The sequence below is a fragment of the Ogataea angusta genome (assembly GCF_019207475.1).
Source record: "Ogataea angusta isolate 61-244 chromosome Unknown 61-244_NODE_7_length_650817_cov_90.064852, whole genome shotgun sequence".
Lineage (NCBI taxonomy): Eukaryota > Fungi > Ascomycota > Pichiomycetes > Pichiales > Pichiaceae > Ogataea > Ogataea angusta.
Genome location: NW_025065221.1, coordinates 532,090 through 559,329, shown reverse-complemented (window position 1 = coordinate 559,329; position 27,240 = coordinate 532,090). Strand labels below are relative to the sequence as shown.

General features: G+C 48.4%; 22 protein-coding genes across 22 annotated transcripts; 8 read left to right on the top strand and 14 right to left on the bottom strand.

Moving 5' to 3' along the window:
* Nucleotides 1-7: 7 nt before the first annotated feature.
* KL928_003776 (uncharacterized protein) lies at nt 8-520 on the bottom strand (the record flags this gene model as incomplete). The annotated part of the gene is made up of 1 exon (XM_043204400.1): nt 8-520. The coding sequence occupies one exon, from the start codon at nt 518-520 to the stop codon at nt 8-10; it is 513 nt and encodes a 170-aa protein (XP_043059218.1).
* A 36-nt stretch (nt 521-556) lies between these two features.
* Nucleotides 557-1,513, bottom strand: KL928_003775 (uncharacterized protein; the record flags this gene model as incomplete). The annotated part of the gene is made up of 1 exon (XM_043204399.1): nt 557-1,513. One exon carries the CDS (start codon nt 1,511-1,513, stop codon nt 557-559), a length of 957 nt encoding a protein of 318 aa, XP_043059217.1.
* A 308-nt stretch (nt 1,514-1,821) lies between these two features.
* Nucleotides 1,822-2,730, top strand: KL928_003774 (uncharacterized protein; the record flags this gene model as incomplete). Its single annotated transcript, XM_043204398.1, has 1 exon — nt 1,822-2,730. One exon carries the CDS (start codon nt 1,822-1,824, stop codon nt 2,728-2,730), a length of 909 nt encoding a protein of 302 aa, XP_043059216.1.
* Nucleotides 2,731-2,740: 10 nt separating this feature from the next.
* Nucleotides 2,741-3,928, bottom strand: KL928_003773 (uncharacterized protein; the record flags this gene model as incomplete). The annotated part of the gene is made up of 1 exon (XM_043204397.1): nt 2,741-3,928. One exon carries the CDS (start codon nt 3,926-3,928, stop codon nt 2,741-2,743), a length of 1,188 nt encoding a protein of 395 aa, XP_043059215.1.
* A 205-nt stretch (nt 3,929-4,133) lies between these two features.
* KL928_003772 (uncharacterized protein) lies at nt 4,134-5,057 on the bottom strand (the record flags this gene model as incomplete). The annotated part of the gene is made up of 1 exon (XM_043204396.1): nt 4,134-5,057. The coding sequence occupies one exon, from the start codon at nt 5,055-5,057 to the stop codon at nt 4,134-4,136; it is 924 nt and encodes a 307-aa protein (XP_043059214.1).
* Nucleotides 5,058-5,202: 145 nt separating this feature from the next.
* KL928_003771 (uncharacterized protein) lies at nt 5,203-5,865 on the top strand (the record flags this gene model as incomplete). Its single annotated transcript, XM_043204395.1, has 1 exon — nt 5,203-5,865. One exon carries the CDS (start codon nt 5,203-5,205, stop codon nt 5,863-5,865), a length of 663 nt encoding a protein of 220 aa, XP_043059213.1.
* A 28-nt stretch (nt 5,866-5,893) lies between these two features.
* KL928_003770 (uncharacterized protein) lies at nt 5,894-6,709 on the bottom strand (the record flags this gene model as incomplete). The annotated part of the gene is made up of 1 exon (XM_043204394.1): nt 5,894-6,709. One exon carries the CDS (start codon nt 6,707-6,709, stop codon nt 5,894-5,896), a length of 816 nt encoding a protein of 271 aa, XP_043059212.1.
* An 84-nt stretch (nt 6,710-6,793) lies between these two features.
* Nucleotides 6,794-7,750, top strand: KL928_003769 (uncharacterized protein; the record flags this gene model as incomplete). Its single annotated transcript, XM_043204392.1, has 1 exon — nt 6,794-7,750. One exon carries the CDS (start codon nt 6,794-6,796, stop codon nt 7,748-7,750), a length of 957 nt encoding a protein of 318 aa, XP_043059211.1.
* Nucleotides 7,751-7,829: 79 nt separating this feature from the next.
* On the top strand, nt 7,830-10,646 carry KL928_003768 (uncharacterized protein; the record flags this gene model as incomplete). The annotated part of the gene is made up of 1 exon (XM_043204391.1): nt 7,830-10,646. One exon carries the CDS (start codon nt 7,830-7,832, stop codon nt 10,644-10,646), a length of 2,817 nt encoding a protein of 938 aa, XP_043059210.1.
* Nucleotides 10,647-10,966: 320 nt separating this feature from the next.
* Nucleotides 10,967-12,550, top strand: KL928_003767 (uncharacterized protein; the record flags this gene model as incomplete). Its single annotated transcript, XM_043204390.1, has 1 exon — nt 10,967-12,550. The coding sequence occupies one exon, from the start codon at nt 10,967-10,969 to the stop codon at nt 12,548-12,550; it is 1,584 nt and encodes a 527-aa protein (XP_043059209.1).
* Nucleotides 12,551-12,609: 59 nt separating this feature from the next.
* Nucleotides 12,610-15,372, bottom strand: KL928_003766 (uncharacterized protein; the record flags this gene model as incomplete). Its single annotated transcript, XM_043204389.1, has 1 exon — nt 12,610-15,372. The coding sequence occupies one exon, from the start codon at nt 15,370-15,372 to the stop codon at nt 12,610-12,612; it is 2,763 nt and encodes a 920-aa protein (XP_043059208.1).
* A 259-nt stretch (nt 15,373-15,631) lies between these two features.
* KL928_003765 (uncharacterized protein) lies at nt 15,632-17,128 on the bottom strand (the record flags this gene model as incomplete). Its single annotated transcript, XM_043204388.1, has 1 exon — nt 15,632-17,128. The coding sequence occupies one exon, from the start codon at nt 17,126-17,128 to the stop codon at nt 15,632-15,634; it is 1,497 nt and encodes a 498-aa protein (XP_043059207.1).
* Nucleotides 17,129-17,314: 186 nt separating this feature from the next.
* KL928_003764 (uncharacterized protein) lies at nt 17,315-17,845 on the bottom strand (the record flags this gene model as incomplete). The annotated part of the gene is made up of 2 exons (XM_043204387.1): nt 17,315-17,526; nt 17,779-17,845. The coding sequence occupies 2 exons, from the start codon at nt 17,843-17,845 to the stop codon at nt 17,315-17,317; spliced, it is 279 nt and encodes a 92-aa protein (XP_043059206.1).
* A 133-nt stretch (nt 17,846-17,978) lies between these two features.
* On the bottom strand, nt 17,979-18,815 carry KL928_003763 (uncharacterized protein; the record flags this gene model as incomplete). Its single annotated transcript, XM_043204386.1, has 1 exon — nt 17,979-18,815. The coding sequence occupies one exon, from the start codon at nt 18,813-18,815 to the stop codon at nt 17,979-17,981; it is 837 nt and encodes a 278-aa protein (XP_043059205.1).
* A 33-nt stretch (nt 18,816-18,848) lies between these two features.
* On the bottom strand, nt 18,849-19,580 carry KL928_003762 (uncharacterized protein; the record flags this gene model as incomplete). Its single annotated transcript, XM_043204385.1, has 1 exon — nt 18,849-19,580. One exon carries the CDS (start codon nt 19,578-19,580, stop codon nt 18,849-18,851), a length of 732 nt encoding a protein of 243 aa, XP_043059204.1.
* Nucleotides 19,581-19,622: 42 nt separating this feature from the next.
* KL928_003761 (uncharacterized protein) lies at nt 19,623-20,963 on the top strand (the record flags this gene model as incomplete). Its single annotated transcript, XM_043204384.1, has 1 exon — nt 19,623-20,963. The coding sequence occupies one exon, from the start codon at nt 19,623-19,625 to the stop codon at nt 20,961-20,963; it is 1,341 nt and encodes a 446-aa protein (XP_043059203.1).
* A 516-nt stretch (nt 20,964-21,479) lies between these two features.
* KL928_003760 (uncharacterized protein) lies at nt 21,480-22,493 on the top strand (the record flags this gene model as incomplete). Its single annotated transcript, XM_043204383.1, has 1 exon — nt 21,480-22,493. The coding sequence occupies one exon, from the start codon at nt 21,480-21,482 to the stop codon at nt 22,491-22,493; it is 1,014 nt and encodes a 337-aa protein (XP_043059202.1).
* A 132-nt stretch (nt 22,494-22,625) lies between these two features.
* KL928_003759 (uncharacterized protein) lies at nt 22,626-23,617 on the bottom strand (the record flags this gene model as incomplete). The annotated part of the gene is made up of 2 exons (XM_043204381.1): nt 22,626-22,868; nt 23,378-23,617. 2 exons carry the CDS (start codon nt 23,615-23,617, stop codon nt 22,626-22,628), a joined length of 483 nt encoding a protein of 160 aa, XP_043059201.1.
* A 63-nt stretch (nt 23,618-23,680) lies between these two features.
* On the bottom strand, nt 23,681-23,905 carry KL928_003758 (uncharacterized protein; the record flags this gene model as incomplete). Its single annotated transcript, XM_043204380.1, has 1 exon — nt 23,681-23,905. One exon carries the CDS (start codon nt 23,903-23,905, stop codon nt 23,681-23,683), a length of 225 nt encoding a protein of 74 aa, XP_043059200.1.
* A 138-nt stretch (nt 23,906-24,043) lies between these two features.
* KL928_003757 (uncharacterized protein) lies at nt 24,044-25,297 on the bottom strand (the record flags this gene model as incomplete). The annotated part of the gene is made up of 1 exon (XM_043204379.1): nt 24,044-25,297. One exon carries the CDS (start codon nt 25,295-25,297, stop codon nt 24,044-24,046), a length of 1,254 nt encoding a protein of 417 aa, XP_043059199.1.
* Nucleotides 25,298-25,450: 153 nt separating this feature from the next.
* KL928_003756 (uncharacterized protein) lies at nt 25,451-26,587 on the bottom strand (the record flags this gene model as incomplete). The annotated part of the gene is made up of 1 exon (XM_043204378.1): nt 25,451-26,587. One exon carries the CDS (start codon nt 26,585-26,587, stop codon nt 25,451-25,453), a length of 1,137 nt encoding a protein of 378 aa, XP_043059198.1.
* A 26-nt stretch (nt 26,588-26,613) lies between these two features.
* Nucleotides 26,614-27,231, top strand: KL928_003755 (uncharacterized protein; the record flags this gene model as incomplete). The annotated part of the gene is made up of 1 exon (XM_043204377.1): nt 26,614-27,231. One exon carries the CDS (start codon nt 26,614-26,616, stop codon nt 27,229-27,231), a length of 618 nt encoding a protein of 205 aa, XP_043059197.1.
* Between the last annotated feature and the right edge of the window lie 9 nt (nt 27,232-27,240).

The window sequence follows — 27,240 nt, the reverse complement described above, 5'->3', positions numbered from 1 at the left end:
ATTTGCATTACAACGCCAACGAATAATTATAGTCCTCTTCCACGTTTTGGACGACCCATAAAATAATACAGCTCAGCGTGATGCTTCCCGTTGCGTAAATGTTCTCCAATGCCATTCCCAGCGTGGGCATGGATGTGTAGCCTTTGACCACGTATTTCAAAATGACCAATAGAGCACTCCCCGACATTCCCACAGCTAAGAGGGTGCATCCGATGAACAGCACCAGACGAGCCTGCCATCTGATAGAGCCGCTGCCAAAGCTGTCCGACGCCATTAGTTGCTTCTTGTCGATCATATTCACAGTTATAGTACCCAGGGTGCTGCAAATGAAAGGAATCCAGTCCACAAAGGTGACGTGGACCACGGAGGCGTTGACTGTTTTGGAGAAGATGGAGGCGTCCACCATCGCCCAGAAGCCAATGGCATATAGTGCTCCTGAAATGTAGATGGCCGCGGCCTTTGCGGCCTGCGTGTTGGGGAAGCGCAATATAGGAAAGCGGAACAGTCTTTGCGACTCCATACTGAGATATTAATTAAATTAGAGTATTTATTTTTTTCAAAACCTCTCGATCGGCTCGTCTATGGTAATCAGAGGGTCTTTGGACCTTTGTTTCAGCCATTGAGGCACAAAACGGCTCTTTTCGAGCTCTATAACACCGTTGAACACAAGAGTGCCGTACAAAAGAAGGCCAAACCCGACCAGTTGCAGCGCTCTGAACTGCTCCCAGCCAATAGTCAAAGACACCAGCCACACAAGCAGCGTTCTTGAGGTGTCAATGGTGGAGCGGGCAGTGGCATTAAGCTTGTGGGTGAGAGAGATGCCAAAGAAATTGAACGACGAGATGCAAAGCATGATAAGCAACGAGCTGAGCAGCACTCGAGAATGCGTGAACATGACTTGCAGAGCATACACCATATCCCATGCGTCTCTAGATGACTTGTGCATGAATGTCTGGCCGGACAGCATGAAAAGTGTGGTTGTGAGTGCACCGTAGATACCTTCGTAGCCAACGAGTTTCAGAGGACTCACCTCCAAGTTCGCAAGAATGCTTTCCTCAATCACAAACTGGGCCGCGTTGCACATGATACCAAGAACAATGATGAACATTCCAAACACGACGTTGCCCTGTTCCACCAGTATGGACTCTTCGCCAGTGTCGATCGACCCGCTCAAACCGACAATGAACACCCCGAAGACAACTATAAACAAACTGAGCCATTCGAGCTTGGTAATGGTCTTGTGCAAGGCAATGACTGAAAATAGCCCGACAAACAAAATGACCGATCCTCTCGTCATCTGGTAGATTGAAACAGGCGTGTACAACAGCCCGACGTTCATCAGTGTCGTCGCGGTAAAGTCGCACAGGGCAGGTAACGAAAGCACAAAGGACTCGCGTGCGGAGGAGATCCTCTTTTTCCTCAGCAAAGGGGCTTGTTCCTCGGCATTTGCAGATCCCCTGCGTGCACGTCCTATGAAAACAGGAATCCAACACAGGATTTCTCCCACAAACATTTGCAATGTTTGTAAAACAGGCTGCTCAAACAGAACCTCTTTCCCCGGTTTATCACAGTTCTCTATGCATTGATTGTCCTGATACTTGGTGATTATGGAATTCAGACATCCAGCAATGACGGTTCCCGCGACCAGTAGCAGGAGCTGACGTTAGCTTATTATACTAATGACTTACCCCGACGTTTCTAGCCATGTTTTTAAAAAAAGCGATTAGTTATTTTTGATAGAGAAATAATGTGGCAGTGTAACATTTACCCCTTATCTTTGCGGAATTAAGAAATAGTTACAAATATTTCTTTAATTTAGTCATGTCAAAAAGAAGGTCTTCGCTGTCCCAGATATCAACACTACATGACCTCGAGAGCTTTAGATCAGAGTCAAAGAAGTCCATAGAGCTCACTAAATGCTTCAGATGCTCAAAAAGAATACCCACCCCCACAGCTTCCAGACGTCGAAGGTCCTCCTCGTCTGTGGTCTTCTCGGAACTGATTACATCATCGGAACCACTCCCCTTCACCATGAAGCTTTCGGCTTGCTCGCAAACGTATCAGAAGCAGATTATGTTGCCCTTCACAGCCTCCTTCATGAAAGAAATATCCGATTCGCCCTATTTTGCAGAAATCAATTTGAATGATTACTACATTGCTAAAGAAAAGGAGCGCAGCTCCAGAGGCTCAAAACGTAAATTTCCTGGCTTTCAAGTTCCAGTCAAGGGCAAATTACAGCTAATAATCTACAATAACGAGAAAAGCGTCAGCTCGTTGCTGTTCTTTCCATATGATCTATCAAATTTGAAAGAAAATCATAAGAAAATCATTAAATTCCGCAAAAATAGCACAATAACGTATGACTCAGAGTCAGATAAAGATTTCAAGATAAACATCAAGAAGCTCCATAATGAGCTGGAGTTCAAGGCACTGAACTACAAAAACAAAAGGTTTTACGTGTTCGACTCGCTCAAGATCACATTTGTTCCAGGCTTTTTGTCAGAAAACGTTAAGCTGCCATTAAGCGCAAATTTACCCGAATTTAAACACCATCAATTTAACCCCAAAATACCCCTATACCCACAGAGCTCTCAGACTGACATCGAGACAGTCGAGTCCGGAGAATACCCCGTCAATCTCTCGTATTATATCCGCGAATGTGCTCATTGCAATGACCATGAAGATGACGATGACGAATGTATACAGTTTCCTACTTTCACATACGCTTAATGACAATGAATCAGACATATAACTCGCGGAAAAAGTAGTTACCTGTTAACAGCCTTTTGCAATCTTGCGCCACGCAACGATTGGGAGCTGAGTACTCCGGATCGTTCAAATCCATGTGCTCCACCCCGACTTTGTCCAGATCGGTTTTTCTCTTCTTGGGCCTGGATTTGCCTTTTTGTTTTGCGTATCTATTGATGTTGTTGATACATCTCCCACAGTAAACGTGGCCGCATCTACCAAAAAAAACCTTGCGTGAGAGGTCTCGGTCTGCGGTGGTGAGATTCTTACTGAATTGCCATGGTGACATAAACTTGTCTTGCACCACGAGCTTGCGCTTCAGTTCCATATCTGTGCTTGTTTGGAAATCGTCCGGTATTCCTTCGACCAATGGGACGCCGCAAAGAATGCAGACAGAAGTATCTTTGGACGAAAATCCGTTTGAAAACATGTTTTTCTGTTCTTCGGGTATCTGTGCCTTGGTTTCCTGTGTCATCTTCATCTTGTTGGCCATGTTCGTTCTCGACCTCACGCGACGATCTTCCTCCTCCTGTTCTCTACGCCTAATTTCATCCATTATGCTATGAGGTATTTCGTCCTCTTCGCCTTCTTCTTGCGGGCCAAAGTCAACTTGATGTGCGGCCATGGGCATAAATCCCATTCTGTTCAGATGTCTCACATACGGCACCCGCGAGCGCAAATCGTACAGCACTCTTGAAGCTATTGAGCTGTCACTATCGGCTCGTCCAAGTCGGAAAGCGTTCATCATCCAGTTGTTGCGGAGAACTTCGTTGATGTATTCATTGGTAAAATGCGCTCTTTGGGTGTTCGCTCGTCTGGGATATCGAGGACGAAGTCGCCTGCGTGGTCTATTTGCTGCTATTGACCGCTGTGTTCCGGATATTCGCACAGACTCGTCTGGCTGGAAAACCGGGCCGTTGGGTTGGTACAGTGTGAAACCGGGCCGTTGTCTGGAGAAAGCCCTTCGTTGTGGCGGTGCCAAAGTCTGTTCGCCCGTGATCTCAACGTCTCCATCTGAGTGAGCCTCTTCGGCATCAGACAGAATCACTATGGGGTCCTCTGCGGGCGTGGTGGACCGGGCCTGACGCCTTTGCCGCACACGACGCCTATTTGAGCTGGAGACAACATAACTGTCTTCAGAGTCGGAAAGAAGCTCGATGACCGAATTCCGTCGACTCATTAAGAGAAAATGTTTTGGAGCCTCTGCTGCGTGGTATCTGTAAATATGAGAGCGGCCCTTGGATGGAAAGAATGGTTTGTAATCTATAACAAAGAGATTTGTCTAAATTTTGAGTTGCAAACTATTTGCTGCACAGCCAGACGTTAATTTTTTTTACAGTTCAAACGCACATTATTCTGGTACAAGCTACACCTCTATTAGCCTTTTACAACCCGCTTCTCATGTATCTTCCAACCACGATACAGTGATCTCTCTCGTAAGGCTCCAAGGTAAGCTGCTCAAGAGGCTTTATTCTCTCCTCTCTGAGCTTTTGCACCTCCCTAGCGAAAACGGTTTCTGCGTCAACAGTAGAGTCGATACAGTTGGCCTTGATGGAAATGACCACTCCTCCCTTGTCCTTGAGGAAAAGATGCGAGTTCAGGGCAATAATTCTGGCCTGATCTGGCTGGGCAACGTCGGCAAAAACAACGTCCACCATACCAATCAACATTCTGTATTTTTGCGGATGTCTAGCGTCTTCGATGATAGGAATGACATTTGGTCTCTTCTTGGCCATACCAATCAGCTCTCTGCCCGGTCTATGCGAAAACTCAACAGCATACACAACACCTTCTGGTCCCACAACGTCAGCGACGTGGGAAACAGAGGTACCGGAAGCTGCTCCCAGATAAAGCACCTTTTTGCCAGGAGCAATGAAAAGCTCGTCCAGTCCTCCCATGATACCAGCGGCAAGCTTGGACCTGAAAGGATTCCAGACTCTGTACTCGACCTTGGTAGCTGGGGCTGATTCGTCCTTGGAAGGCTCGTCGACGGATATTCTCTTTTCTCCGTACACAGACTCGCCTGGTGCGAGGTTCTTGGTCACCAGCAAATCCTCTTTTCCTCTTGCAATGTAAACGCCCGCATGTCTGTGTGGTTCGATTATCACCTTGGCTCCGGCCTTTCCTCCGGCCTTTCCTCCACGAGCACCACCTCTTCCACCTCTGGCACCGCCTCTTCCACCTCTAACACCACCTCTGCCTCCACGGGCTCCACCTCTTCCTCCACGGGCTCCGCCTCTTGGGGCTCCTCTGAAACCACCACGACCTCCTCTGCTGCCGCCTCTGCCGCCTCTGTCTGAGAATGCCATAGTTAATTTGTTATAATAAAATCAACTTTGAATTTAGACAAAATTTATTTAAAAATTTTTCAATCCAAGGAGGGTAACAAATGGGCAGATAAACGAGCCGATAGTGCTTAAAAAAAAGATAAATACGTTCCACCGCGTCTTTGCTATGCTCGCCGATCTGAACAAGAAATACCTCGATACTCTGGAAAATCGTCCTCTAGCCACCAAGGCGCTTACTGCAGCAGTCCTAAATGCACTCAACGAACAGCTAGCCACCTACTTTGCTGGAGAATCCAGAAACACCACCATCAAGATCGGATCCCAAGAGGTGCAGCTCTCGCACTCCGTCACAAAACGCGTCCCTTTGATGTTCTTCTATGGCCTTCTAATCAATGGGCCTTTTACCCATTACGCGTACAAACTGCTGCACTTAGTTTACCGTCCGCCGATGGGCCCAAGAAAAAGACTAGCCCAGATCCTCACCTCCATGGTTACCATCACGCCAGCCATTTCTGCGCTAATGATCTCCTATATCTCGCTGATCTCCAACATTAATGTCGCGAATATAAAGGATCTGACCTCTGCCAGAGCCGAGCTGCTGGACGTGCTTAAGAAAGTCAAGGTTTCGCTCCAGAAATCGCTAGTCTCGGTGATTCGTTCTTCGTGGATCTCCAGCCCGATCTTCATGCTTGTGGCCCAGAGTTTCCTCAAGCCAAACCAATGGGCCGTGTTCTTCAACTTCTGCTACTTTGTGCTGGGCACCTACAATAATACCATAATCAAGCGTAAGCAAAAGGAACAGAAATCGGACGCGGAGAAACAAGAATGAATGAGCAGGTCTCGTTTTATATTACAGTTTAATTAGATTCGTTGCTGCTTTCTTCAACCTCTTTCTCGCCAGCTTCCACAGGTTTCTTCACCTTCCGCATCGGAATCACCGCCTCAAAAACTTCTTTCCAGCTGTCGAACTCTCGCCTTCTAATCAGCATCTCCACCACATGCGACGTCGCCAGAACGCGACGGCCACTCACCCTGATATACTCGTCTATCGGAAGTCTTTTGGTGGGAATTCCTAGTTTGTCGGCCTTCTTCTTGCACAACAGTTTATGACGACCCTTATCCACAATACCGCCAACTATGTACGTGATTCCTGGCTCCAAAGTCTCGAGCTTCTCGTCTGTGTCTGCCGTAAGATAAACGACCTTTGATAAATCTGCTGGTAGCACACTCTCCAGCTTTTGCTCGGTGAACTTCATATGTTCTGGCTTCCAATTCTGGTAGTGCGGAAGAACGCGATCAAAGCGCTCCTTCATCCGCTTCCCAAAAGAAGTCACTGTTATATCCACCCTGTAGGGGTATTTTTTATTGTCTGCGTAACTAGTCACCAGCTGGTTGCTCATGGACACTATTTCTTTTTCGAGCATCAAAACGTCAAAATCGCAGTCCACCAAAACCGAATATCCGGCTTCCTGCTGCTCGATCTTGTCGCGCTTCGGCCTATCTGCATTTTTCAGCTTCCTGGTCTCCTTCAGAGCTTTCCGTTTTTCGCGGCGCACCTCGCGCATTTTTTCTCTATTCTCCTCCCATCGTAGCCGTTTCTGCTCCTTCTTCCAAGCAGATTTGCTCATCCCCTCCGGGATGACCGGCTTCTGTCTCTGGTACGGCTTCTCCATCGACAGCAGTCTTGAAAAGTATTTTTCCAAGTCGATCGACGCAACGTCGAAAATTTTTCAGTTCTGAAACTCCACCATTGCTCCATGGCTCCTCCTCCGAGCCCCCTTATCATAGATGCACAGGCCGTGTCGGGGATCACCGGCTCTATCTCGATAGCCTGTTGGATTATTGTTTTTGCGCCCCAGATATACCAGAATTTCGTGCGCTCGAGCGCCGAGGGCCTCTCGCTCATGTTCGTTGTTCTCTGGCTACTCGGCGACCTGTTCAATGTTGTGGGCGCCATTTTGCAAGGAGTCCTGCCCACCATGATCGTCCTGGCCATCTATTACACGCTGGCCGACGTTGTCCTTCTCTGGCAGTGTCTGGTGTACGGCCATGGCAAACCCAAACATGTGGACCCTATCCACCTATCGCCGGCCAATCCACTTACCGAGCACGAGCCGCTGCTCGAGAACGTGATCAGTCGCGGCGAGGACGACGCTGCAGACACGACGGGCGACATGGACAGCTTCAACGACATCGACGGCGTGAACATGAACGGGTCTCGGGAACGCAGCAAGGAGCTGTTCTACAACCTGCTAATGGTGTTGCTCGTGGTGGTATCTGGGTTTGGCGGCTGGTTCTTCGGCGGGTCGAGAGACGACGATTCTCCGCCGCCAGACGACGACAGTCTCGTGTTCAATCCGCTAGCCCAGACGTTTGGCTGGCTCTGCGCAGCACTGTATTTGGGTTCTCGGGTTCCTCAGATACTGCTCAACTTCGAGAGAAAGTCCTGCGAGGGCATCTCGTTCATGTTTTTCCTATTCGCATGTCTCGGAAACATCACCTACGTCGTGTCCATTCTGAGCGTCAGCACAGGCTACAGATATCTGCTGGTGAACTCGTCGTGGTTGGCCGGGTCTTTGGGGACCCTGGCGCTGGACTTCTGCATCTTCATACAGTTCTTCTTGTACAAGCACGAAGAGGAGCCAGAGGAGTTCGACACGGACGACGAGACTGCTCCCATCGCCTCGTCTACACGCTCTTACGACGCTGCCTGAATCCGGTACACCTCGCACCTAGCAAAACACGAAGACGCGTTACATCGAAAAAAATTAGAAATCCGTAAGCAACAGTAGCATGTCCAGCATCCGTCCAGAGCTGAAATTCGCCGACGATCGCGACCAGTCGTCGTTCTACAGCAAGTATTTCAGACTGCCTCCGAAATCGGCGCGCACTTTGCGCGTCGTCGACAAGGGCGAGTACTACATTGTTCTGGATGAGGACGCGGAGTTGGTGGCCGATTTGATATACAAGACCCAGTCTGTGGTGAAGACCGCGACCGCAGAGAAGCGCACTGTGCAGTACATCACGCTGTCGCCCGCTGTCTTTGCCAATTTGCTGAAACTGGTGGTAGTGGACTCCGGCCACAAGCTGGAGATATATTCCAGGAACTGGGACAATATGCGGACCGCGTCTCCAGGAAACCTTTCGGAAATCGAGGAGCTAATCAACACCGCCGACCTGAACGCCGTCTCAATTTTGGCCGCTCTCAAGCTCGTCAGCTCGTCGTCTGAGGGCAAGAAGCTAGGACTTTCGTTCTACGACCCTAACGCAAAGACACTAGGAGTGACAGAATTCTACGACAACGACCTATTTTCAAACCTGGAGGCGCTGCTGATCCAAACGGGTGTCAAGGAGTGTCTGGTTCCGGCCTCTGCCTCGTCAGACCCGGATATGGAAAAGATCAAGCAACTTATCGATAGATGCGACATTGTCGTGTCTGAGGGCCGTTCTGGCGACTTCTCAGACAAGAATATTGAGCAGGATGTTGCGAGACTGACCGGGAACGAGCTTGTGCTTTCTGCGAACGAGCTCTCGTCGCTGCACGTGGGTCTTGCTTGCTGCAACGCTATTCTGGTTTATCTCTCGCTGATGGCCGACCAGTCGAACTTTGGATCCATAAACGTGGTCAAGTACGATCTTGAGCAGTTCATGAAGCTCGACTATGCGGCCGTGAGAGCCACGAACCTGTTTCCGCCGCCAAACTACAACAATACGATGAATAAGACGTCCTCTCTCTTCGGCCTGCTCAACAACTGCAAGACAGTGGGGGGCACCAGACTCCTGTCGCAGTGGCTCAAGCAGCCGCTTGTCGACGTCCAGGAAATCCAAAGCCGTCATTCTATTGTTGGCCACCTTATCGACGACCTAAACCTCCGCGAGTCTTTGCAGACGCAGTTTTTGAACGAAGTGCCGGACATTTCGAGACTGGTCAAACGGCTGGCCAACCCGCGCGGATCAAAATCGCTCGACGACGTCATTCGACTGTACCAGCTGTGTATCAGATTGCCAGATCTGCTTGACTTCCTGGGAACCTCAATGGACAGCCTGGAACCAGAAAGCACGGTCAGGAAGCTGTTCCAGGAGTTCTGGATCGCGCCAATCACAGAGTATGCTGGCGCGTTGTCGAAGTTCCAGGAGATGGTGGAGACCACCGTGGACTTGGAGTCTCTGGACAACGCGTCGTCGGCTCATGGGTCGATGGTTGCAATCAACCCTGAGTTCGACGCCAGTCTGATGGAAATCAGCCACAAGATCGAGCAAGTCAAGAACCAGATGCGCCACGAGCACGAACTGGCAGGCGAAGACCTCGGAATGGAGCTGGACAAGAAACTAAAACTCGAGATCCACCATGTCCATGGCTGGTGTTTCCGTCTGACGAGAAACGACAGCTCGTGTATTCGCGGCAAGAAAAAATACAGAGAGCTGTCTACGGTCAAGGCAGGTGTCTACTTCACGACGTCTGAGCTCAGCCAGCTCAACTCGGAGGTCAAGTCGCTGGAGGAACAATACGACAACGGCCAGTCTGAGGTGGTGAAGGAGATCGTCACCATCACAGCGACCTATTCCTCGATTTTCCTCAAGCTGTCGATTGAGCTGAGCAAGCTGGACGTTCTGGTCTCGTTTGCACACACCTGCGCGTTTGCGCCGGTTCCGTACACGCGCCCGGAAAAGATCCACGGTCTGGGAAGCCCAGATCGTCGCGTCCGTCTCAGCGAAGCGCGCCATCCATGCTTGGAGCAACAGGACGGCCTGTCATTCATTCCGAACGATGTCAACTTCTGTCGCGACTCAGAGGAATTCCTCATTATCACAGGACCAAACATGGGCGGTAAGTCGACCTACATCCGGACCATGGGAGTAATCGCCCTGATGAACCAGATAGGCTGTTTTGTGCCTGCCGCAGAGGGGGCAGAGCTGTGTATTTTCGACTCTGTCCTGGCCCGTGTTGGGGCGTCGGACTCGCAGCTGAAAGGCGTCTCGACGTTCATGGCGGAGATGCTCGAGATGTCCTCGATTCTGAAGACTGCCACGTCTAACTCGCTCATCATTGTGGACGAGCTTGGCCGCGGAACCTCGACCTACGACGGGTTTGGGCTCGCCTGGGCCATTTCCGAGCACATTTGCAAGGAGATTCGCGCGTTCACGTTGTTTGCCACGCACTTTTACGAGCTCACCGCACTGGCCGACAAGTATACCGCGGTGAAAAATCTCCAGGTGGTGGCACACACAGACACCAGCTCCGACTCGAAAAATATTACGTTGCTCTACAAGGTGCAGCCAGGAGTGAGCGACCAGTCGTTCGGCGTGCACGTGGCCGAGATCGTGAAGTTCCCAACGAAGATCATTGAAATGGCCAAGCGCAAGGCCAGCGACCTGGACGATATCAACAAGCGGACTGCCAAACAGACGAAATTCGGCAGTCCGGAGATTTTGGAAGCCAACGAGGTGCTCAAGACGGCGCTGAAAAAATGGAAGAAACGCGTCGAGGAGCGCGGAGGGCTCGAGGCCCTTGGTCCCGATGAGGCAGAGGCAGAGCTTCGCAAGGTGGTCGAGTCCGACTTCCAGAAAGACTTCCAATCGGGTGTCCTGCAGGAGATGCTAAAATTGTAAAGCGGAAGAAAAAAAACGGTTTCCACGCGGTGTACGGGTGTACCAGATCTGACTACGTAAAAAAGAAACAAAGATAAAGAACTTACAAGACAGCGTTCTGCTGTGCTGCCACGCCTTCCGGTGGGTACGGAAGGTACAGCGACGGCAGCCTCCGCGCGACATCGCTCAGTTGCTACCACGCAGCCTCTCGGGCAGCCGTTATCAGTGGGGCCAGGCGGTAGCTGCTGATAACAAACCTTCCGCTTTTGGCGACACCTTGCACCTTGTACGGAATCCACCGAAAATCTTTAAAACCACCGGGAACGCTGTTAATTAACCTTATGAGCAAAGCCGTCTCCTCTTCCAGAGTAGTGGCCAACGACAGGGTTGGTCCAGCAACGATTATTTATTCAGAGTACTCCGGCAAGATCCTGACCGTTATTCCCAGCATCCTGGACGATGGAGATCTCTTGCTCGCCCAATACAACGTGGTTTCCTACCGCAAGCTGGACCCCTTGGTCATCATGCCGGGCCTTGTCGACGCACATGTCCACCTGAACGAACCCGGCCGGACCGAGTGGGAAGGCTTTGCAACCGGAACACAGGCTGCGGCCAGCGGAGGTGTCACCACTGTGGTGGACATGCCACTGAATGCCGTTCCCCCAACAACCACCATCGAGAATTTCTATCTCAAGCTGGAGGCTGCCAAAGGACAGTGCTGGGTCGACACCGCTTTCTGGGGCGGGCTGGTCCCTACCAACCTTGACCATCTGGTTCCTCTTATCCAGGCTGGTGTCCGCGGCTTCAAGGGCTTTTTGATGGACAGTGGTGTCAGCGAGTTCCCCATGATCACCCCTGAATACATCCTGCAGGCTCTCAAGCGCGTCAACGGGTTCTCGACAGTGCTTCTGTTCCACGCTGAGATGGATTCCGACTGCGACGCGTCGATCGACGCGCACCACCATTACGACGGACTCACCGACCACCAGGCTCAGCTGCTGGCCTCGTCGCCAACGCTGCACCCGGTGGAGCCGACCATCGGTACCATTTCGCAGCTCGCCAAGTCGCCCAAGATCCATGCCCTCTCGTTGGACGACGAGATCACTCCCCTAGAAAAAGCCATCGAGGACAACAGCGAGCTCGAGTCTGTCGACCCAACGTCCTACTCCTCGTTCCTTGCTTCCAGACCAGACTCTTTCGAGATCACCGCCATCAAAAACATCATCACTTGCTCCAGAAAATATCCTTCCACAAACGTGCATATAGTCCACCTTGCTACCAAAGAGGCCCTGCCAATGATCGAGTACGCTCAGAAAAAACTCAACTTGCCACTCACAGCAGAAACGTGTTTCCATTATCTCACACTCAAAGCAGAAGACATTCCAAACGGAGCCACCCAGTTTAAGTGCTGTCCCCCAATCCGCACGGATGATAACCGTAGAGAACTGTGGCACGGGCTCAAGAGGGGAATAATCACCTCAGTGGTGAGCGACCACTCCCCGTGCACGCCCGAGCTCAAGGGACTGGAGAGGGGAGACTTCTTTGAAGCTTGGGGAGGAATTTCCTCGGTCGGTTTTGGCTTGCCTTTGCTCTACTCTGAGGGACAGAACTTCGGCATCTCGTTCACAGATATCGCTAGATGGTGTTGTGAAAACACGGCAAAACAGGTAGGCTTAGAACATAGAAAGGGGTCCATTGCACCAGGCATGGATGCCGACTTCGCCATCTTCGATCCGGAAGCACACCATACCGTTGCCAATGTCCGCACGTTCTTTAAAAACAAGCTCACTGCATTCGATGGCCGCAAGCTCCGCGGTCGTGTGGTGGAGACCGTGCTTCGTGGCCGCTCAATATATGCTCTTGGCAAGGGAGTCAGCGACTTGCCGATTGGTGAATTGCTCCTGGAACCAAGAATAAATAAATAGATGTATGCAAGATTAAATTATTTAATTAAATTAATAATAGTGTATAATATTTTTTCGTGCTACACCCCGTACTTCATCTTAAGGATCTCGCCAACAAAGGGATCTAGCTCGGACAACAGCGCGTTCCACTCCGCGTCCCCTAATCCGCTCTTGAAGCCGCTAAGAAGGAGATGTAGCTTGCTTCCCAGTCTATTGGATGGAGCCTCGTAATATGCGATGCAATCGATGAAGTGCTTGATAGCCATGCGCCCGGAAACATCGTGTGGGTTCAAGGAAGTTGGGTTGGTTGTGATGATGTTACACATTCCTTCGAAAGATGTTTCTTTTTCGTCGTTTTCTTCCAGGTATTTCATGAACGAGCACCAAGTGACAAGCACCTGAGGAACATACGGTCCCATATCTGCAGCGTTGTGGACCCCCATGCGTCCAATGGTGATGGAGGTGTTATCAAGAATCGTTTGTTCCACGTCAGTGCTCAGAAGAAGAGGAATCAGCACATTCATGAAGTTTGCAATGTACTGCTTGAAGATGTCTGCGGAAAGACGTAGACACATTTCACCCAGCGCCCACACCGCGTTGTTGCAGGCTGCGCTAGAGCGGAAGGTCCTATTCGTCACCTCGTTCCCGATACAGACCATCACCTGGTGTAAATGCGGAACCACAAGAGGTTCCATTAGAAAGATAGCAAAATCTCCGAGAAGAGCATATGCACTCTGACGAACGTCGTCTGTAGGGTCGTCGAAGCAGTATATCACGAGCTTCATCAGCGACACCTCATTGGTGTCAAATTGCTGAATAAGCTGAGCGCTGTGTTGTTTAAGGCCTTGGACCAGGCCATCGATCAGGTCTAGGGAAGTGACGATGAAATCCTTCTCAGGGGCCTCGAAGCCTGGATTGTCATTCGACAATCTTGCCTGCTCAATGCTCATCGCCAAAATACGGAATGCACGCTCGTAAACAGGTACCGCGTACGGAGCAAACGACTCGCCCAAAGCAGCTGCAACGGACGACATACACTCCAACAGCGGCCACAAATCCTTGTCGTTATCGGTCAGCTGCTGCCATTTCTCTATGAGTGGCGGCAGCAGAATTTCGATATAGTCTGGCTTGTAGCACAGTTGGTCGCCAACCTTCTCGGCGAACGTTTGCACGGTGTCGTAAAGAATGATGAGGTTTTTCCGTTGGTATTTCTTGAAATAAGCCTGGAAATGGCGCAGCAATGGCTCGACAAACTCAGTAAGCAACTCGGGCTGAGCTGAGTCGATGAAGTCGGCCAGCGAGGAACAGGCGCTCTCCTGAACAACCTTCTTTGTGTCCAAGGCGCATTCCATAATCGACTGGAACGTTGGAGCAAAGTAGTTAGCACAGGAGCCTCCGCTCAATGCTTCAGAACACACCCACGAAGAGTAGCGGCCCAGCGTCCAGCACGTGATTTGACGGACCCGGGTCTCAGAATCTTTCAGTCTTTCCACCAAAAATGGAATCAAAGATGGCAGCTCTGCAGAAGCTTGGTCCAAACAGCCCTCGGCAATTGCTCCCAAAGCGAGAATCGAGGCTTCTCTTATCGGCCACTGTGGAGAAACTATTCTCTCCCTGATAATTGGAAGAGAAACCTCCAACACCTCATAGGGGTAGTTGGTAGCTAAAATATCCATGGTGGCAGCTGAACATTTTCTCAAATTCCACTCCATGGACCCATCGATGTCGTCCTCGTCGTCAGAATCGTCCGAGTCTTCTTCTTGTTCATTGTTGGTGGTGTTTTTGCTAGCAAGCTTGTGAGCTTCTTTTCCTTTAGCCATCTGAGGCTTGATGTCGTCGTCTTTGTCCTCGACATTCTCATTCTCTTGCTCATCGGAGTTTTCAATTAAAAACACATTCATCTCAGAGTACACCATCTTCTCCAAAAGCACTGGGATTAAAATTGGAATCTTGGATTTGACTATCGTCTCAGGCATGTCCGATGTTGCCAAATTCAGCAAGAACTCACATGCTTCCAGAGCCACTTCCTCGTTCGAGTCTCCCATCGAATGAATACAGTAGTTGATGACGCCGTCCAAATGAGGCATAAGCTTGTCCGGACGCTCTTCGAGGATACTGGCAAATGCAGTACAAACTTTGGTTCTTACGTTAGAGTCTTCATCCGTTGCAAGACCAAATAAACGCGCCATGAAGTCATCCAGATGGATGAACATACTTTGTGATTTTATAGTCAGAATCTGGTTGATACACCCAATTGCGCTCGCTTTCACTTTCGGATTTGGGGAACCAGTAAGTTCAATAAACTGCGGCACCATAAAATTTACAGGCCGCTCCCCATTATATTCGCGGTCCAAGAGACGAGCAGAATCTTCACAGATCTTCAACAAAGCACTCATAGCTCCCTCCTGCGACTCTGCAGTACCTGCAGCACCAGAGGCGAGCTCCATGAGGTTGGGCAAGATGTTGGGCCACTGACGGACACCGAATATCGAAAAAAGTGTTGTAATGACATTCCCTGTAATGTTTCTCACCAGGTTCTGCGAGTCCAACAGCCCTTTAGGGATCTCTTGTAATATATGTGATTTTAAATCCTCTGATTTTGACTGGAGGTTCTTGATGAGGTCATTTTTCAGCATGAGCCCCGCAGATGCCCTAACTTGGGACTCGAGGGATTGTCCATTGATCAAAATATGCAAAAGGTAGTTGTCAAAATCTGTTTCCTGTCTTGCTTTTTCTAGAGCATTCGTAGCTTGCAATCGCACGTTGGTGTCAGAAGATAAAGTCCCTGCAAGAATCAACACAATCTGATCCAACGCCTGTGCGTTAGGCGTCCATGTGGGCATTGTAGGGGAAATATATTATTTTGTGTGTTGAAATTTGGAGTTTGTAGCGCAAAACCTCGTCTTAAATGCTGAAGGGAGCAGATTCTATAGTACGGATGTAATCAGGATTACAGTTGACGTCAAAGGGGCAGATCTGATCCTTCCCCCGTAATTTCTGTGTAAACCAGCACTTGTTCTTAATTGTCAAAAAAAAAATTTTTGGAATTTTTTTTAAGGCCTGTGTAAAGATGTAAAATCATTTATTCTACATCGAGCTCAATCAATCAGTAATTATAAAATCGTTAAGCATCTTTTCCAACACCTCCAGTTGGTCGAAAAGAGGATTGAACAGCTCACCAGCCACAGGATGCAATGTTTTGAGTCTAAGCAGATCAGTTTGGGATGCTTGCGGTGTTAGGGAATCGGAAGAGACACTTGACAAGTTTTTGCGTTGCGATAAGCTTGATGTTGTAGAGTCATTGGAAGCCTCTCTCTGAGATAGTTTGCTATCTTTCTTTTCCAAGAAAAGTGTTCGCTGCTCTTGGAATGAGAGGGTTCTGAACTGCTTAGTTGTCGGCTGCGCGGTCTCGTCAATTGTAGTATTAGAATTATCAACCTCTGTCGTCGAGGCAGTAGGTGAACAGGAGGCAGCCGACTCGGTACGCTCATCTTGATCCGACTGTTTGCCATCATTGGACTCTTCGTAGGAGCCAGAGTCAACTGATGGTATGCTGGTTTCGTCGTCATCGTCATCATCATGACTATTTTCTTGGAACGAAAACCTGCGATGCTCTTGGTAGTCATCGAGATTCTTCACCAAGAAATTCGAGTTGCTAACTCGTTTATTGACTGTCAAAGGAGCAGGCTGAGACTGGGTATCGCTCCCAGGCTCTGACTTCGTGTCGTCAATCTCTTTTAGCTCAGGAAGAAGCTCGGGAACAAAGGACACAGTTTTGCGCATTGACGACTTACTACGTTTGAGCGAGCTTTTGCGGCCCAGTAGTGAGTTATCACTCTTGCTGCTATCATTTTGGTTTTCGTATAGTGTCAAGTTGGAGCCAGAGTAAACCTTTTGCGAGTTCAGTTCAAATTCTTTCAAATCGTCAACCGACAGGCACGTCGTATCCTGTCTTTCAATGACCTCATTTTTCCAGCAATTCAGCCTTGCAAGACGCTCCTCAAACGTCTCCAACACTTCCGCGGGCGCAAATCCAACTTGATTGGTAGAACTTCGTTTCACCAACCACCAGTAGCTGTCGGAATCATCAAGCAGAAGCACAGAGTCATCTTTTGACAGTTCCAGGTGCGATGGATCAGGTCCGCTAAAGTCGTATAGTGCGTATAACCTGTCAGGGTCAAGTTCTCGTGGAGGAGAAGAAGGTGGCGATGGCAACATTCCCTCCATATAATCATTATAGTTATCCTCTTCAGGCGGGTTCTCTCCGGCTTCTGCCACCTCTTCCGCATCGTCGCTCAAGTCGCCACACTCATTCTGCAAGGCCTTCAATGTATCCGCAAACATTTGGTCTGTATTCAAGGTACCAGAAACTGCTTGTTTCAGATCTTCAACGGTACGCTTTGCTTCCCCCTGGTAGCCAGCATGTATCACCGTTGAAGACGCCTGTGATGAGCTATTAGACATCTCGTCTGGCAGGAAATTCCGTCGCGTAGGTGGCATCTGCCGGAGATCTATGGCTAAAGAATCCTGCTGTAGCCAGAACTCCTCGTCCTGATCCAGATCTTTTCGCGTGTATTGTTTTCGTTGATCTACGTGCATGGCTTGTGATCACGCGCTGTATGCAAAAACAGTCCAATTACCTTTTCAAAACGCGCCAAAGACCTAAATTCCGTCAAATTGCAGTTTCGAACAGTATACGATCCTGTGTTTTGCTAAAGAATGGTGTTTTTCTAAACAATTAAATCTTTTACATCTCTACACCCGCAACAGATGTCAGGTACCACGTCAAGTTGCAAGCTGTCGAGATAGCTGCAAAGAATGGGTTGCTGCCGATCTGAACAGAGCGGGTTTTCGCCTCCTCTTGCAAAGCTGAGCTGCGCCATCTTGCTGACCTTGCTGCGGACCGTCACTTCCGTCGGCTGCCGTCATCCAAAAATCATAAGCACAGCCACCGACGCCATGTGGCGATGCACGATTTGCAGTCTGGCAGATTCTAACTTTAAGAATCTTCGGAATTATAATTACCTGCAGTCGATTTTTCTTTTAGCTGAACATGTCTGAATACAAAGTAAGTAAAGACATACCCTGAAACTAACGGTACCTAGCCACCATCTGGCCCACCACCCGCAAGCAAAGGCGCTGCTGCAGAATATTACAATTCGGGAACTACTACGTATAGTGCACAGCCTCAAGGTTACGTTGAGCAGACTACCCAGGAAAGAGGCATGTTCTCCGGAAGTCAGCCATACTACCAGCAGCAACAACCGTATTACCAGCAGTACCAGCAGCAGCCGATGTATGGCCAGCAGCAACCATACTACCAACAGCAACCGTATTATCAGCAGCAGCCGATGTATGCTCAACAGCAAAAGCAAAGTAGTGGCGGAAGCGACTGTCTTATGGCATGCTTGGCTGCAATGTGCGTGTGCTGCACACTGGATGCGATATTCTAATCTGCCGCTTTTGCCAATAGGGAGATAAAGTGCTCCAGCACTTTATTTTCGAACGATATCATCTCCAGTTTTGAGTGTTTGTTGAGAGTGGAATCGACAGACGCGTCCATGAAGTTATGGTGAAACTGCTCATTCTGTATCTTTAGTTTAGCCACCAATTGATCATAAGCTTTCAGTTTTTCCTCTTTACTCTCTAGCTCGGTAAGCAGCTGCTGCTCTTTGAGCTGACTCGTTTCGTGAAGTTCATTCAGCTGTAATTGGAGGAATCGAGCTTGTTCCTCCTTCTCCAGTAATGCCTCTTCTAGTTTTGCATTTTCCGAGTCATCCTCAATGCCATCGAATTCAGACTGCTTGTCCGCTATGAGACTAAATTTTTCCAGCACCTTTTTGTACTCCAAGGGCAGGTAGTTAATATTGGTCATGGCCCACGCCATTCGCTTTCCGCGGACACTACTAACCAATAGTAAGCAACAGTAATGGTAGATAGCCTCGGTCAAAGCTAGGTCTTCCACAAACTCGCACTTTGTCTCGCCCTTCACGAACCTGTCGAGTAACGAAGAGTCCATAGCTTGGATGTGGGCTTCTACCACCTCGGTGCCAATGAACATGTCTGCCAGAAACTCGGCTAGTAGTTTGAAGTACTGGGTATTGTCGTCAATTGCGCCGGTTTCAATGGGCCGCTCGCCAATGATACACTCAACCGCTTCGTTGACAAATTTCGGATCTAAAAACTCAGTTAGCAGCGGTCTCGACGAAACCGCCAACGACTTGTACTCTTGCAACCATTTGATTGTAGCCTCAATTGTTTTATACTGGCTGTTTTGATTGATCATTTGAGGGATCAAAAGATTTGGACGATTGACCATTTAAGTGATCTGAACCTTGGCTGAGGGTTCGGCCTGGGCGCTCTTGTTTTGTTCACCGTTTTTTTGATTGTCTTTGGATTTCTTGGCCTTACCTTTCTTTGATTTCTGCTGCGCGCTCGTACTTTTCTCTTTCTCCTTCTTTACCTTCTGCTCCTTTTTCTCCTTCTTTTTTTTCGACGCGTCGTTTATTTTCTCGGTCGCTTCATTTCGTCTTTCAGAAGACGGACTGCGAGCCTGTTTGGGCGCTTTCTTCCTTTTAGGTTTCGCCAAATAGGGACTCTGGAACTCCTCTTCAGTAATCTCACCTGCAGCCATCTTCATATAGCTTTGATATAATGGTGAGTCTTCCAGCTTGGTTTTGCTTTTTTGATGCCCTGGAATAAATGGTGCAGGAACAGATTCGTTTAGAGCCTTCTGTATATCCGAATTTGCAAAAGCAAAATCGACTGACTGACTAGAATTCCGAAATTGTCGCACAGCAGACTTGCTGTGCTCTGCGCTTGCCATTTGAAGGTAGGCTCGCGAGTGAACTGGAGACTCACTGAGGTCGCTGGAGACACTACCTTGGACGAAATAGTACGACTTGACCCCTTTCAAGCTGGCTATTTTATCAACGAAGCGATCATAATCCATATCAGCAGGAAGTTTGCGCAAAACTATCCTACATGGATCATGTCCCAACTTAGGAACGTCATCTGATTTGCGTTCCTCATTGGATCCAAAAAAAATCATAAAAAAAAATAATTCAAGATAGATTGATTATTTGTTTGGTGCATGTCGCTCGCTGAGTATTTGCAATTGGTTCAAAATGCCATACAAACAGACACACTACACACCGCACTTTCAGTGGATCCTACTACGTCGCATATTGCTCCATTGCAGAAAAATTTACAGAACTACTCAAATAGCCATCTCATGAGCGAGATAGAGAAGGCCTCATTTTTCAGCGGAGACTGGCCGTCGTTCGAAACGCTAGTTCAAAGCTACCTCATCTTTGTTCGCGACTTTGACCCATGGTCGCTGCAAAAATCAATAGACCTGCTCATCAAATTCTATGAAAGCTTGAGCGTTGCACTCAATAACAGCCAGAACGCCAAACTCTTAAGACTGGTGCAAGAATCGACCGCTAGCATTATTCGCCTCGCTAAATTGGTGGACGAAAAACTAATGAGTATCAACGGACGGACCAACGATTATCCTCGCTTATCATACATGACGACGTTGTTGTTAAAAAGTCTGAATAACATAAGAAACGATCCAGAACTAAACATTCCCTCCAAGAGATATAAAATCTCGATCTTGATGTTTCTCAGCATTACGCTTTGCCAGACCTACATGTACATAGACTCTGTGATGCTCTGCAACAACGTTTTCTCCAACATCAACATTCTGGCACTAGACAAGAGCCTCATCTCGCGCAAACAACTAGTACAATATAGATTTGTGCTGGGCAAATTCCACCTGCTGCAGAGCAACTACTATGTCGCGTACCACCATTTCTATTGGTGCTTTATGAATTGCCACCAACAGGCCCCGCTGAAAAATATACTGCTGATTCTCAAGTACTTGCTGCCGTCGGGACTGCTTGTGGGGAAATGTCCCAACTTGCAGTATTTGGAAGCGCAGCTGGGAAACCATGAACTCCTACAACTATATCGGCCATTGATACAATGCTACAAAAATGGAAATCTACTTGGATTCTCCAAACTGGTAGCAGAAAAGCAAGAATATTTCATTAAACTTGGAATATTAATAGGATTCCTGCAACGGGTAAGGATTTTGGTGCTCAGGAATCTGGTGCTTAACACATACAAGCTACAGGGGGGGCTGAGTTTTGAATCTGTACGGAAGGCGCTAGAAGTGTCACTGAGCCCAGAAGCAATGAAGAGCGAGTTTGCTGCAAGAGACCAATGGTTCTACACATGTCTCAATGAGTGTCTAGATGAGACGTTCGTCGAGACATTGTTGATGTCGCTGATAGATGCAAACCTGCTTAAAGCGAAGCTCACTCCTTCGAAAACAATAATCCTGAGTAAAACAGCGTTGTTCCCAGCCGCGTACTTGGTTTACGAAAAAAGCATAAAGAGAAACGACAGGGAGAAGTGGCTCGACTGAAATCTTGTAATATATTTCCTAATTCGTTACAGTTATAGGTGCTCCAGCGTGTGGATCTCGCTATTGCTGATGATGCACGCGTCAAAGCGCTAGCACGCGTCAATCGAAGGAATAGGTACGGTGGTGTTTATTGTTGCTCGCACCTTCACACCGCATTCTCCTTCAAAAATAAAATGAGAAAAAAAAATAACGCGTCCTCGGGGATGCGTTTAATAATACATCAACAAACGCGAAAAAAATAGTCGAAATTTCAGAGACAGCAGTAGCAACCGAAGCTTTAACAGAGGCAGAAGCCAAACTCAGCGGGCCATGGACCGTGTCACGGGCCACCACTGCCTCTAGCAACGCGTTTCTGGGTCCATTTCATAAAACTAGTTCCGAAACAATTTTAAAGGAGTTTCAGCCAAGCATGCACACTCCTTTGCAAAGCCATTACTAAATTTAGCCAAATTGGGAGCCGAGGTATATATAAACGCGAGATTCGCTCGGGCTTTTCTCAGTCAACTCGCTAGCACTATGAAGTTCACATCCTCGCTCGCTGCCATCAGTTTGGCCTCCAACGCATTCGCTGCCTATGTTGGCTCTACCTACTGGACAACCATGACCCCATCCTACACCCTGGATGGTGCTCTGACTAGCTACTCGGCCACCTTCGGTATTGCTGTGGAGCCACTAGAGACCAGTTCCTCCGTGACCGCTTCTCTCAACGTTGAGAAGAGACAGGTTGTTTCTCAAATCGGTGATGGCCAAATCCAGGCTACCACAGACACCGAGGAGGAGACCTCCAAATCCTCTACCTCTACTGCCGCAGCTGTTGTGTCGCAAATCACGGACGGTCAAATTCAAGCCACCACTGCCACCACCACCTCTTCGTCCTCAAGTTCCAAGAGCACTGCCGCTGAGGTTGTCACTCAAATCGGCGACGGTCAAATCCAAGCTACCACCTCTACGTCCTCGAAGAGCACTGCTGCTGACATCGTTACCCAGATTGGCGATGGCCAGATCCAAGCCACCAGCAAGTCGTCATCTACTTCTACTGCCGCTGACGTTGTGTCTCAGATCACTGACGGCCAGATCCAAGCTACCACCAGCACCAAGGCCTCTTCTGCCACCACCAGCGGTGTGATTTCTCAGATCTCCGACGGCCAAATCCAGGCATCCTCGACCGCTTCTTCGAAGACTTCCTCCGCATCCTCATCCAAAGCTACCGGAGACTACATCACCTCCGTCTCCTGTAAGAAGGAGGGTGCTCTGGCCATGACCTTGAAGGACGGAATCCTGTACGACTCTGACGGAAGAATCGGCTCCATTGTTGCTAACAGACAATTCCAGTTCGACGGTCCTCCACCACAAGCTGGTGCCATCTATGCTGACGGATGGTCCATTTCCCCAGACGGATATCTGGCCATTGGCAACAGCACCATATTCTACCAGTGTCTGTCGGGCACCTTCTACAACTTGTACGACCAGTCGATCGGAGGCCAATGTAACGAAGTTTACTTGAAGGCTGTCGAGTTGGTCGACTGTTAGGTAACTTACTGTAATAAGTCAAGCAAAGAGATACATGGTTATATAAATGTTTTGGTCATAAAAAAATTATTCGCACCTATGAGTTGGCACTGGAACTGGGAGACAGCCTGGCGGTCGTTCCACATTCTTTCTTTATTTCTCCGACTCGAGGCGGTTTCCTGGCTCTCGTACATCCATCCGGACGAGTTCTTCCAGACCTTCCAGCCGCTGTTCAGAGACAATGTGCCGTGGGAGTTCCAACACGCATGTCGCTCGATCGTGCCGATTAAGTGGATCCAAATAGTCGTGCAGAGCCTTGGAGAGTCGCCAGTCGGTTCCTACAAGCTCATCAAACTGATCTACGCGCTCATGACACTGATAGCCACCCAAGTCACGCTACGCAAATTGCATCCTCGGAGAAAAGACTTCTCTAAGGCCCTGTTCCTGGCAGATACAAGCTACGTTACTCTGGTGTATCAGTCGCACACGTTTTCCAATAGCATCGAAACCTGCGTGCTTCTATATACGGTGTGGATAATCAACGACATGAGACAGGCATTGGAGAGCAAGGAAAAAAGGATCTCCTCGTACAAACTTCTACTTCTAGGGTTCCTGGTTGCCTTTGGAATATTCAACAGAGTCACGTTTGTTGCCTGGCTGGTCCTTCCGTCAATTTTTGTTTTTAGATACGGCTTTCGAAACAAGCTTCAATCGCTGTTGGCCGTCCAGAGCTTCCTGTTCTTCTGTCTTATTTTCATTGCAGCAGATTCTTACTACTTTACAGGCTCCATCAATACTTCAATAATCACGCCATTGAATAATCTACTGTACAACAGCAAGACCTCTAACCTGGCACAGCACGGTTTGCATCCATACTACCAGCACATTCTCGTGAACTATCCGACCATGTTTGGCCCGCTCATATTTCTAGCTTTTCCATTCACGACAAATAGCATTAGGTCCACATCGTTCTTGACAATGGCCTCCGGAGTGATAGTGTTGAGCCTTGTTCCGCACCAAGAACTTCGTTTCCTCATTCCTATGGTGCCACTATGGGCCAGCTGCATCAACATATCGCGATCCACAACCAACAAGGTATTTTTGGTGCTTTGGATTCCATTTAACCTGGGAATGCTGGTTTTCATGGGAAAGTTGCATCAGGGAGGGGTCGTACCGGCTTTGCAAGAGCTGCAGCAATACCCAGGAAATTACGTGTTCTGGAAAACATACAAGCCCCCAACATGGTTCATACACGATGACTCGTTGTCATTCATCAACAGAGATGAGCCGGAATTTGAAATCAAAGCAAGAAACGTGACATCTCCGTTTGTGATAGACTGCATGGGCTTAAAGTACGAATCCCTCGAGCCGTTGCTATCGGACATTACGCAGTCAAAGGGACATGTCCTTCTCATCGCTCCTGAGAACGCCATGCTCGATTTCAAAAACACCAGTCTCCATTACCACCAGCTTTGGAACTATAAGTGGCATTACAGTATGGACCATTTTGAATTTGATAGATACAGATGGGAAACCTTCAAACCAGGCATTGGAATCTTCAATTTCACTGCTTATTTATAGAACTCAAACTTGTCGACTTCATTTCCTGTCTTAACTTGTGCCGTGTATGCTTCTTCCAAATCGCTCTGTAAAATAACATACCTGTTCTTTCTCACTGCACGGAGACCAGCTTCTTGCATAATGGCAGCGATGATAGCTCCACTCAGTGGCTCATTTCTCATAATCAGCGAATCCAGATCCACCTCTGGAGAAAGAGACATCTTGGCTGCAATTGTGCTGAAAATCAATCTCCTTTCTCTTCTGTCTCTAAGCGATGGGAACTCAATCTTTCTGTCCAATCTTCCAGGTCTTAAAAGAGCCGGGTCCAGGGTATCTGGTCTATTAGTGGCCATGATGACCTTGACATTGGTGGATTGGTCAAATCCATCCATCTGCGTGAGAAGCTCTATCAAGATTCTTTGCACCTCTCTGTCGGCACCGGTCTGGGCATCGAATCTCTTTGTAGCAATTGCGTCGATTTCGTCGATGAAGATAATCGATGGCGAGTTTTCCCTGGCCAGTCTGAAAACGTCCCTCACCATCCTAGGACCTTCTCCGAGGTACTTTTGCACAAACTCTGAGCCGTTAACTCTGATAAATGAAGCGGTAGAGCTGTTGGCAACGGCCTTGACAAGCATGGTCTTACCCGTACCTGGGGGCCCATACAGAAGGACGCCTCGAGGAGGATCTATACCAATCTGCTTGTACAAATCTGCTTGCGTGAGAGGCAACTCAACAGCCTCTCTAATTTCTTGTTTTTGCATGTCTAATCCTCCAACGTCGTTGTATGTGACATCTGGTTTTTCGTTTTCGCCCACTATGGAAATCGATGAATCTGCCTCTGGTGGCAGGATGTCCACTAGGGCATTAGAATGACGGTGAAGAGCAACAGAGGCAGATGGTTTCAATAGCTCTCTGTCCAACGTCGACAAAATCCTAACCACGTAATTAGAGCCTGTGGTCGACGAAACAATACCTGTGTGCTGATCAATAGGTTCCAAAAATTGTCCAATGACAAGAGGAACACTCTGGATTTTCTTCACTTCTTCTTGTGCTCTAATCAATTCTCGTTTCAAGTGGCGCTGTTCGTCTTTGATGTAATCTTCTTGCAACATCAACAGTTGCAATTCCTTTTCCAGCTTCTTCAGCTTGAGATAGACGTCTGTGCTATTCTTGTTGGCATTACCATTGGCATTCGAGCTTATGCTTTCCACAGGCTGGCCAATACTAGGCGTGTGCGTTGGGTAAATACCAATTTCCTCCATGCTGGATTGTTTATTGTAATAAGGACGATTCAAGTTTTTGTTACAAACACTCTAACCGGTGGCAAACTGATTTATCCAAAACTTTTCTCTCGTTTGTCTCTTGCTCGGTGTGAGGAGTATTTTATTGTCGACGCGTCGGTAGACTCTATATGTCTATAGGAGAAGTCTAGATAGAAGTATGCCTAGGATGAGGAACATAGAGCTAATTGTGCCGCAGAATGCGGAGAATTCTGCCGAAGACACGTCCAGCTTGTAGAACTTGTCGCTGAAAAATATACGTCTCAGCTTGGAGGCCCACTGTTTTATGCTACTCCAAGATAGATCGGCAGGCAGTATACCCTCAACATGCTCAAACTTGTCGAGTCTGTGCTCAATGTTAAGCAACCCAGATTTCAGTTTATCCCAATTCTCCTGCCCCTGAGTCTCAAAGAGCTCTTTGACTTTCGATTCAAAAGAACTTAACAGTCGATATCTTTTCCAAGGCTCGAATAACAGCTGCACCAGAAGCATCAGCAACAAGTTGACACACACGATGAAAATTGTTCCCCACGTGGAAAACTGTCGGATCTTGTCGGACCACACCTGCTCTTCGTGATATCTCTCCATAATGCTCTGAATCAATTCATTGTGCAGATCGTTCTCCTTGGCCTCTAATTCTGCCACTTTGTTGGAGTTTGCCTGCACGCGGCGCTCCAACCCATGGCCGTTTCTGTACAGGTTTGTGAATTTCTCGAGATCTTGGGAATTCCAGCTGTGTTTCCGCTCAAGAAGCTCGTTGATGTGTTTCTGTGCTGATGTCTGCTCTTCCAGAGCACGTGCGTAGTCCTGCTTGCTTTCAGTGATCAAGGCTCTTAAGTCTCTCATCTTCTGTTCGTTCTCCACTATCTTCTCTTTCAAGTTGTTGATCTTCGTGTATCCCGTCAAATCGTTCATGAGTTTGGAGGCTATAGTTGCACTCTTTCTTAGCTCTGCGGCCGTTCGGTCGAGCTTGTCGCTGAAGGAGCTGTGGTACTCTTTTGCTAATTTGGCTCGCTCGGAGTGGAAACGCGCAAACTCAGCCTTGAGCTCTTTGAAGTTCTCGCTTCCAATGACAGCATTGATGTAATCTTTGAGGGCAGACCCGTTGTTTTCGGGGCTTTTGAATTCTATGTCGTTGATCAGATTGGCTGTTTGTTTATTTATTCGGTCTGCCTGTTGTCCATCTGAAGAAAACCTGTCTGGCTTGCTGGAAAGCCGACGAAGGAAAACGAGCGGTATTTGCGAAGGATGAATTCTTCGCAAGATCAGCATGGGACTAATTATTTTTTATTTCCATTATGAACTTCTCCACGAAAAAGCCCGCGTCCAAGGTGGGGTTTTCGCTCAAGAAGAAGTCCACGGCGCTGAAGCGGAACGAGATATTTGAGGACGAAGAAAAGAAGGACACAAAGATAGAGATCAGCAGTGTTGACGATATACAGCATAAAAAGGATGAGCCACTAGTTATCAAGCCCGCTATAAGACAAGATGGCTGGGAAGCCCGACGGAGAGAGAGAACAGGGCAAGAAAACAAAGAGCTCCATTATGGCCTGAACAAAATGGAAACCGAAAGACCGCCTACCCCGGGCTCGCGACTGCTAGCTCCCAAATCGATTGAGAGCCAAGACGGCGAGGCTCCTAATTTGAAAAGTTACGAGAAGATGCCCGTGGAAAAGTTTGGCGAGGCCATGCTACGGGGAATGGGCTGGAAGGGTTCTGGAACTCGATCGAAAACGCTTGTCTCAAAGCCCAGACCACCATACTTAGGGCTAGGGGCCAAGCCTTCGCCGGCTCAACAAGGTCGCGCATATAGGCATGATACCAACTATGTACCCGTTGTCAAAAAAGACGACATCGATAAGTCACGAGAAAGGTCTCCAGCAAGAGATCAGGAATATAGGGAAAGAGGAGACTAATAATGTATA